The sequence below is a fragment of the Hordeum vulgare genome, chromosome 3H, assembly GCF_904849725.1.
Source record: "Hordeum vulgare subsp. vulgare chromosome 3H, MorexV3_pseudomolecules_assembly, whole genome shotgun sequence".
Classification (NCBI taxonomy): Eukaryota; Viridiplantae; Streptophyta; class Magnoliopsida; order Poales; family Poaceae; genus Hordeum; species Hordeum vulgare.
The window spans coordinates 620,105,692-620,115,779 of NC_058520.1; the positions used below are offsets into that span (position 1 = coordinate 620,105,692).

Consider the following 10,088-nt stretch of genomic DNA (forward strand, 5'->3'; position numbering starts at 1 on the left):
TTACATGGTCGTCACTAAAGAAAACGTAGCTGAAACTCTATACATAGCCTCACAGATTACACGACTCTCCTAATACACTCCCAGCAGGCAGCAGGGAGAAAACAGCAGGAACATGATTCATAAATAAGAAGACAAGCAGCATACAGCTCTCCATGATTGAACATCTTCAATGACAGATTCCAACACCCTGTCAACAACAAAACTCTGTGTTGACAATATCCTGGCATTGCGTTGTTTCCAGATTTTCCAATGTATTAATATCACCGTAATATCAGCATGCCATAATCTGGGGACTTATAGATGTGCCACCTACAGTGTAAATGAAACAGATTAGTACAAGACGAGCCTACAACTATTCTGCCATCTATACACACTCGACAGTGCATGCAAAAGCAGACACTTCTATTTATTTTTCTAAGTAAGGGATAGGTGCGCACAACTATGCATCACACATCATTTGTCAAAAAAATGTTCTCTTCCACAGAAATCCAAATCATTAATGCTAGAGTAAAGGCACTGGCGGTCTGAAAACTTGTCTTGCGGGTGCACTTAAGTCACATTACTTGCGTTGCGGGCGCAATCAAGTCACAGACTGCAACTGAACCGGTGGGGAGTCCGGTTTTCTTTGATTTGAGGTCATGCGCGACGCACGTGACTGCTGTGGACGGCCTTTTTTTGCAGATAGCCCCATGAACTTTCAGGCAATGCCGCATTGGAACTCTCCTATGTTCTCTCTCGCTGCCTCTTTTTGTTACCGGACGCTGCCGTAGGCCGATGCGGCGGCGTAGCCTTGCCTGAGGGCGAGGGCCGCGGACGCGGCGGTGGTAGCGTAAGGTTTTCCAGACAGTGCTTCACTTTTCTCGGATCTATTTTCTCCTTTTCCTTGCACCGTGTTGGTGCAAGCTGGCGTTTCACATCGGCCTCCACAACCTTTTTGAGTTCCTCATCACTCAGTTTGTATGCTAAGTTGCGAGGAGCCTCCTTGACGCGTGTACCTGCTCTGAATTTCTTCGCAGTTATACTACTAGCTGTCGGAGTAGCGGTTCTCTTGCGCGCGTGGGGGCTGAGAAGACGGAGGAGGCGGAGTCTACTGAGGAGCCTCCTCCGGCGAAGTGTGCTGACGCGACGGAGACTCACAACTGAATTAGGCAAGCTTTGAGTTGTGCATCGTCGACCTACAATAAAGACTGCTGTACATACAGAGTTTGAACCATTCTATTATCATTCTATTCCCGGTAAAGAAAATATTTCTTATGACCACACACCGCGCCACAAGGAAAAGTCACACCTTGAGTGTGAAGAAATAAGAAAACGAACCGAGAGTAGAGTATTGCTTACCACACACACACACGGGGTCGACAATAGAAGTATTGCTTGCCACACACACACGGGTCGACAAGAGACTAGTAGAGTATTAGTAGTTGTGAAGGCCTCACATCCTCTTGGATATGTATTAGTAGCAGACAAGAAAATTGGGCCACTCGTGTTCAAATAAACCATGGTTTGCTGCACCAAAATATCCAGGTCGGTCTCGATGACCGGCAACGAGTTGGAGCAGGTTCTAGAGCGAGAAATTAGCCATTCCATGACTAGGAACGAGGTGGACATTTCAAGGACGCAGTCTTAATTCCATCCCCAATTTTCGCTGGTGTAAAGATAAGCTAGCTGGCCGGCTGCTACAAGAACTAAGTTCAGTGCCCAATCTGGAGATTACATGTGCCCTTGAAGATGTTCACCTTGGCTGAAAATGAGAGCGACTTGGTAAATACCTCTAAGATGTAAACGCATGTGCCCTTGAATATTACATGTGCCATAATTTTCATATTATTTTCATTTTCTGTAGTGCAACTTTGTAACTACTCCTTTATATGAACGAGGTGGACATAAACAACCATATTATTTGTCTGAAGATGTGAACATAATTTTAATTTTCAGTGTAGTATTTAATTACACTGAAGATTTTGGCTCGCTCTCATTTTCGATGGCATTAACTATCTATCTCCGCAGCACGAACCACAAGCCAATAATACAAAGCGGTTTATTCTGAACATAAATGAGATAGCTGTCAAAGACTTGTCAATGCCCAACCTGCACATCAAGAAGGGAGGCATTCACTAGTGTGTGAGGTTGCGGTGCGACACATGAACATTAACATGCGGCCAAACCAACCACACCACACCGACGTCCAAGTGCTTACGTTTCTTGTTTGTTGGCATGTCTTCTTGGATCAAGTGTGACCCTAAATTTCCACTCTTAAGCTAATCGTGAAAGAGGTACATACAATAGAAATCCTTGCAGCTGAGAAGTTCACCACATAGCACTGTCACAGTTCCATAAACTTGCCAATTACGTCGCGTTTACTTTGATCACTGCAACATTTAAGTAGGAGTAGCTAAAATGTTTGACCAACACAATGTCCAGAACACCATGTCCGATCCAATCCTCGTGATTTTTGTGGTGTAGTGTCATACTGCAATTTTGCTTCTTCAGTTGTTCCAAAAGGTTTGCACAAGTTTGGCATGAGTTTTCTAGCATATTAGTAAAACATGTGGGGATATGGGCTAGAATTACCTGCACCAAGAGGTAATGACAGACTTACAATATCTGCTGCAGCACAGCCCACAAGAAAAGCAATACCAGTGAAATTTAATGTCCCCATGAAAAATTGGCAATCTCACTTTCACATCGCATGAAAACCACCACAGCCACATTCACAGGAGTCAAGTGCAACTGTCCAACCATTAATACGCATAATCTAAGTTATCATTAGTTGATAAAAATAATTCGTGAGAGAAGAATCCATATATATGTATAGGACTAGTTACAAAGTTGCACTACTGCGTGACCTGAATTTCCCGAACAAAGTTGGAAGCGGTGCAAGGCGTGTCTGTAGATCATGGGCATCTTATCGATGATCTATGTACTACTCCCTTTGTTCCACCTTGAGTCACTAGGAAAGCTAACCACGTTAGCATGTGGAGTTGTAACAAGCCACAAGCCCGTAGATAATAGTGTTCCCTGGAGTGCCTCACTCCAAGCCCAAGGTTGCGTGAAGAAATGTGGCAATCTGAGCTTTGACTACCCCTTTGGGATTGGATCGAGATGCTCCCGTGGGCCTGATTTCAATCTCTCTTGCAAGGAGACCTCTCACCCCCACAAGCTCTTCTTGCACGACGGCATCACTGAGGTAATCGGCAATATCAGTGTTAGTAGTGATATGATTGAATCCATCACGACTTCCTTCTTCCACACTATCCCCATGAAACATGGTGTCAAAGTGTATGACTTGTCATTGAAATCACCTGGGAGGTCCTTCACCCATGGGTACACCGTTCTAAACATCATAGGTTGTGACCTGGATGTGTACTGGGTCAACGACAACACCGGCACAACCAGACGCGTCTGCAAAACTGTGTGCCCAGACCTAGGAATTACAGAGACAGTGGCTAGGAAGAAGTGCAACGGCATCGGCTGCTGTAGTTTTCCCATCGATGACCATAGCATCGATGCTTTTCACCTCAAATTTTTCACTCGCCATAGCAAAATGAACACAGGAGAACGCCCTAACCGGACTTCTCCATTGTGGGATAGAATCAGCATAACGGACAGTGGCGGTGCCAGTGTTCGTTGGAATATAGTGGATCAACCCAACTGTGCTGCCACGGTGCGAAACAGAACTTCCTACGCCTGTATTAGTAAACATGCCGAGTGCGTCGACAGTACATTTATGGACTGTTCCATGGGACGTGATGAGTGCATTGACCTCGGCATGACATCAAACAATGGGTACAACTGCATCTGCAGTGCCGGCTATACAGGCAACCCCTTCATTCCAGATGGCTGCACCAACGACAAAGGAAACTTTATGTTTTTCCTAGCTAGTCAAATGATCAAACATACAACTGTTAGGTATTTTGGGAAATATAACTTGGATACGGCTTACCTCTTACTGATCATCCTAGGGTATAATCCATCTCCAAGAAGAGCTAATTGTACACGTTGGTGTGGTAACATTAGTGTGGAGTTCCCATTCGGCTTAGAAGAGGGTTGCTTTGCAAGGGAAGATTTTCACCTCAACTGCTCAGTTACGAGTTCATCAGCTGTGCTGATGTTGGCAAATCTGGAGGTAAATGACATAGATATTGATGAAGGGACAATTAATGTCACCAATCCTGAGAAAGAAGAGGGATTCACCCTGTCTGCCGGAGGACCTGATCTTTTTATTTCATATGGGACACTATTCTACCCTATGCAGTGGGTTGCTGCTAATCTAAGTTGCGTTGAGGCCCAACAGAATACATCTGGATATGCTTGTGTGAGTCCCAACGGCAAGTGCTTACAAGTAAACACTACAGACAACTATGTTGGTTATCACTGCAAATGCTCAGATGGCTTCAAAGGAAATCCATATGTCCAGAGTGGTTGTCAAGGTATTCACAATCAATCTTTTAACTCTATAAATAAATGTTGTACACCTATATCAAACAGCATGTTTTTGAAAAAAAGTAAGGTTTACAGCATCTGGTCTGTGTTATTATGCAAGTAGGCTTGTTTAATTGGTCGATGTACTGCTTCATGTGAATTTTGATATGTACTAGTATCTGCCATGTATATTTTTTGGGGATTTCTCTTACCAGGATCTTGTTAGTTTCAGATATTGATGAATGCATTCAGCCAAACAATTGTAAGGGGGTCTGCCGTAATACTGCAGGAAGCTTCTTTTGTACTGGATGTCCTCGCAAAACTGAGTATGATCCAACAAAAATGCAGTGTACTAGAAGGAAACAACAAACTCTGCTTTTAGGTACGATATTATGGTAACATTTATGATAGACTGAGATAGAACATTATCTTAAAGAGCTTGATGCCTACAGGTATAATTATTGGGTTGTCCTGTGGTTTCGGTGTTCTACTTGTAAGCTTCGCTGCATCATTTATCATTTTTAAATGGAAAACAAATGTTCAAAAGCAACTAAGGAGGAGTTATTTCTGCAAGAACCAAGGTCTTCTCTTAGAAACGTTGATATCATCTGGTGAAACTGCAAACCAGAATACCAAGATTTTCTCACTAGAAGAGCTGGAGAAGGCAACAAACAACTTTGATCATACACGTATCATCGGCCGTGGGGGCCATGGCATGGTTTACAAAGGCATATTATCTGATCAGCGTGTCGTTGCAATTAAAAAGTCTAAGATCATTGAGCAGAGTGAGATCAATCAATTCATCAATGAGGTCGCAGTCCTCTCTCAGATTATTCACAGAAACATTGTGAAGCTCTTTGGATGTTGTCTTGAAACTGAGGTCCCACTGCTGGTCTATGATTTTGTATCCAGTGGCTCACTGTTTGAAGTTCTTCATGCAGATGGAAGTGGTGGTTTTTCTTTATCTTGGGGTGATTACTTAAGGATTGCCCTGGAAACAGCAGGAGCTCTATCTTACCTCCACTTTTCAGCTTCAATATCAATCTTCCATCGTGACGTCAAGTCCTCAAATATACTCTTGGATGGGAACTACACAGCTAAAGTGGCAGATTTCGGTGCATCAAGATTGGTTCCGATTGATCAAACACATATTGTCACGAATGTGCAAGGTACATTTGGGTACTTAGACCCAGAGTATTTCCATACAAGGCAGCTGAACGGGAAGAGCGACGTGTATAGTTTTGGTGTGGTACTAGTGGAGATGCTTCTCAGAACGAAGCCTGTTTTCACAAGTGAATCAGGCACAATCAAGAGCTTGTCAAACTATTTCCTCCAGGAGTTTAAAGAGGGAAGAATCACAGATATCGCTAATTCTCAGGTGCTCGAGGAAGCAACCGAAGAAGAGATCAACACTATCGCCTCTCTTGCAGAGTGGTGCTTGAGGCTACGTGGCGAAGAAAGACCCACCATGAAACAGGTCGAGAAACAACTGCAGACCCTGCTAACAAAACGGATGAACTCATCTCCGACAGATCTGTGGAATAAAGGACATATGCAACGAAGGTTGTTAACTCGAAGGACTAGATCTGCCCGGCAATCGCCCTTACCGTTAGTAGGTAGCCAACGGCGCTATAGTTTGGAGGCAGAGTTCATGTCATCTGCTAGCATACCACGCTAGCTGTGATTGTTGAGTTCATAATAGTGGATAATTTCTTTCCATATTTTGTGAACTGTTGCTAGGGTAAGTATTACAGGCTAGCTAGATACTTGGATTGCTGTTGTAATAATAAGTCAATTTATGTCCAGATGATTGTATCAGTTTTCTCTGTTGCACTTATGCTTGCTTATATATAAATAGAGTGATTTTTAGTACCCTGATATATGGATTGAATTCATGTCATAGGTTGTGTATTGCTGAGATGTTTATAAGAGATTTAGTAAATTACGCTAGAAGGGTTGCACGCGCTTTACTGTGCGCCGTTGGTTGGTATGGTTGGGTTTCTTAAGAAAAATACTCTGTTTCAAAATATAAGGTAGCCTCAAGCAATTATTGGTGTTGTTGGGTTCCTTAATAAAAACACTATGTTTCAAAATATAAAGCGTACTATTTTTTAAAAAATTCAAATCTTTTAAGTTTCATCAATTTTGTAGAGAAATGTATCAAAATCCATAATATTAAATCTGTACGATTAGGTTCATCATGAAATGTTTTTTTCATACTTTTTTGTTTAATATTGCGGATATCGATATTTTTGCTCTAAACTTGATTAAAGTTAAAGAATTTGATTTTTCAAAAAACTAATGTCCCTTATATTTTGAAACTGGTACAATATTTAATTCAGCGGATGAGATGATGGGGTCTGTTTTATGTAAACTTGATTAAATGTTTTAAGTAGTTGTGGATGATTGCGAGAGGAGGTAATCATAAGTGGGTTGCTTGTTCAAGTAAGAACATCATCTTAGCACCGGTCCAATCACATATCAAAATTTCAAAATATTGACCGCGGATCAACTCAACATGATGAACATGGCTAGACATAAATTCGCATCCGTCCTCGGGAGTGCCCCTGTAGGGTTAAATCTTTCGGAAAGTCGTGCCAACGTGAAAACTTTGTTTAACATACGGTTCTAGATAACTTGAAGTAAGCTTAATTAAAACTTGCCAACCGAGTGCGTAACCGTGATTGTCTCTTTCGTGAGCTCCTTCTCCGATAGAGGACATGGTGGGGTTATGTTTGACGTAAGTAGGTGTTCAGGATCATTCGGATGATCATCTGTAGTTCACGCCCACTATGCGTAGATCATCCCCCTCTTTTATTCTTGTACTCGTAAGTTAGCCACCTCAAATAAATGCTTAGTCGCTTGTTGCAGCCTCACCACTTAACCTTACCTCACCCATTCAGCTTTGCTACTCTTGATACCTTTGGAAATGAGATTGCTGAGTCTATGTGGCTCATAGATTACTACAACACCAGTTGAAGGTACATGTAAAGGGTTATTTTGACGTGAGCGCGCTGATTGTGCTATTTGGAGTTTCTTCTTCTTCGCCAATGTTGATCTAGGATGGGTTCCGGGCCGGCAGTCTGGGATAGCAAGGATGGACGTCGTCCTTTTATCGTTTATTTTTGTCCGTAGATGGTCCGTGCTCTTCTTCATGATAACTGTATGTATTGTACTGATGTGACTCTGATGTAGCTTGTGAGGAGTGTAAGCCAACTCCTTATACTCATCTTTTCAGTACATGTACTTGTAACGATATCCATTCTTGCGAAATGACAAGATGTGTTTCTATCCCTGTCGAGGCCCTCGCGCCAAAGTAAGGATAGGACCGCATCTTGGGAGTTACACAGGACGAGGGCCAACCGAGGAGGATACCAAAACCATCGCACTATAAAATAACAAACAATAATAAAAGTAAGAAAATTACACAAGTATCTATCTAAATCGTATAAGTAAGAACTTTTTTCTTTTAAAAAGAAGATAAGAAGAAGAAGCTAACCACGGTGGTGCCGGCGCCGAGATGGGCGCAGGTGATCGACGGCGGTGAGGACGGGGACGGGACAGGTCGGACCGCCAAACCTAAACAAATCTTGAGGAAAATGGAGCTTGGACAAGGAGCTTCGAGAGGAGAAAGCGTAAGTGTGGCTCGGGCATTTCATCGAACACCTCATGTGCATAGAGGTGAGCTAGAGCACCACAAAGCTCTTCCACGGCCGGCCAAAAAAACATGGCCCGCCAAAAAAAAACATGGTGCTCTTCCACGAGCAGCACAAAGCTCGTAGGCAGGGGGTATATATAGGCCAACCATTGGTCCCGGTTTGTGGCTAGAACCGGAACTAAAGGACACCATTTGGTCCTGGTTCCAGCCATAAACCGGGACCAATGATTGTGGGCCAGGAGCCAGGCCCATTGGTCCCGGTTCGTGTCTGGAACCGGGACCAAAGGGGTCAGACGAACCGGGACCAATGGCCCATGAGGCCCGGCCGGGGCCCTGGCCTCACGAACCGGGACCGATGCCTCCATGGGTCCCGGTTCGTGAGTGAACCGCGATTAATGAGATTTTAGGTCTAGACCAAAGCCCTGTTTTCTACTAGTGATGATACTACCTATGATACTCTTATTCTTATTACGACCAGCCTTATATGTACTCTCTCCATCCAGATGCATAGCGTTTCTGATGAAAATCAAAATAGGGAGCGATGCATGAAAGAAACCCATGATTTCCGCCATCGTTAATTTTTTATTTGCATGCAGCTCTTGTGGCGCATTAAACATGATATGCATGTTGCTCTTAAGAAATAAATGAGTAACGAAAGTCATTATTGCCATTGATTTTTTGGTTTGATATCCTTGGCCCAATCTCCACACACCTAGATATTGTGATGCAGCTCCTTACATGCTCTATGCACCTGAATCGAGGTAGTACGTTTGATAGACAACCTTGTTTCGGTGGCCTGCTCAGGAAGGCAAGGCGATGGTGGCTCCCAAAAGTAAGAATAAGTTTCTCCGTGTCTAGTCCTTGTTTCAGTGGTTCGTCTGCCACGCCCGTGTGCATGTTGAGGTGTGTCTCTGTCCTCTCGTAGATCTTTCTTGGTGGATTTGCTTAGATCTGGCTGTCGTTCCTCTACGTTTGTGTTTGTTCAGGTGGAACCTTCCAATATATGCTATCTTCATCGACGGTGGTTGCTGCTTTGGTTCGCTGGTACCATGGTGCCTTAGCATAATGACTTCTTGGCGATTTACTGCAAGGTTTGCCGTGCTCTTGTGAGGGAGTGGCGATGATGGAGGCGCGTCTTCGACAATTTTTAATCTATGGATCTGGATGTAATATTTATTCTTTCTGACGTTCATTCTGTTTTCATGATTGAAGATGAATAGATCAAAAAGATTCCCGCGAAAAAAGGTTAAACCAGAGACCCTGCAGAAGACAGAATATTTCACGCGACGAAATAAAATAGAAGACCCAAAATTGGTGTTCAATGTACGTTCTCGCATGCATGTCACAAGAGGATTTTATTACTAGATCATAACATTTTCCACTGTTTGACATGATGGTTTGGTGCAACTCTAGTAACATATGATGCAATCACAAAACTTGTGATGGTTGACGACCCTACACTCTGCTCTCTTGACGTCAGGTCCCCAAATTTTTTGGCAGGCTGTCTGGCAAGTTGATTCAGTGCACTTAGGACTTGAAAGAATAGTTCGCATCTCACAATGATCTGTAGACAAGAACACACATTATTAAAAGAAGTCCAAAATGTGAAAATTCCAATGAAATTCATGCAGTTCGACTGACAATGTTACTATTCTACTCCTGTTGACAGGAGAAAGAAACATACCATCAATGGAGTTTCCTAGCTGCAGGAGCACCATAAAGTAAAGAAGAATAACTTTCCCCTCCATAAGTCAGACTCAAATTATCTTATTCACGACTCTGTTTCGGCGTCCACAAGCATACATGATTGTATCTTTATATATAGACTCGTAGCTGCAGAGCATTTACTACCATATCACTCAATTAAATTCGAAAGATCTTTTTAATTTGTAAATATGATTCTATCTTTAAAATGGTATCCATATAATTGATTATACTTTTCCATACTTATTCCAATATAAATTCTGGAGATTTCTCAATTGTGTGCCATTAAAAGTGATATCATCAA

General features: G+C 42.7%; 1 protein-coding gene and 1 long non-coding RNA gene across 2 annotated transcripts; one reads left to right on the top strand and one right to left on the bottom strand.

The window, feature by feature from the left end:
* The first annotated feature begins 2,852 nt into the window (after positions 1–2,852).
* On the top strand, positions 2,853–6,157 carry LOC123441250 (wall-associated receptor kinase 5-like). The gene is made up of 3 exons (XM_045117738.1): positions 2,853–4,430; positions 4,655–4,804; positions 4,875–6,157. The coding sequence occupies exons 1-3, from the start codon at positions 2,897–2,899 to the stop codon at positions 6,098–6,100; spliced, it is 2,910 nt and encodes a 969-aa protein (XP_044973673.1). The 5' UTR covers positions 2,853–2,896; the 3' UTR covers positions 6,101–6,157.
* Positions 6,158–9,420: 3,263 nt separating this feature from the next.
* On the bottom strand, positions 9,421–9,862 carry LOC123441251. The gene is made up of 2 exons (XR_006630443.1): positions 9,765–9,862; positions 9,421–9,644 (listed from the first exon to the last, which is right to left on the bottom strand). It is a non-coding gene; the product is annotated as an uncharacterized LOC123441251 (long non-coding RNA).
* Positions 9,863–10,088: the final 226 nt, after the last annotated feature.

Excerpts from the sequence above, each read along its gene's own strand:
- LOC123441250 (XM_045117738.1), top strand. The coding sequence starts at position 2,897 with ATGGGCATCTTATCGATGATCTATGTACTACTCCCTTTGTTCCACCTT. Across the intron at positions 4,431-4,654 it reads TGTCCAGAGTGGTTGTCAAG|ATATTGATGAATGCATTCAG; the intron begins GTATTCACAATC and ends TGTTAGTTTCAG. Across the intron at positions 4,805-4,874 it reads ACAACAAACTCTGCTTTTAG|GTATAATTATTGGGTTGTCC; the intron begins GTACGATATTAT and ends TGATGCCTACAG.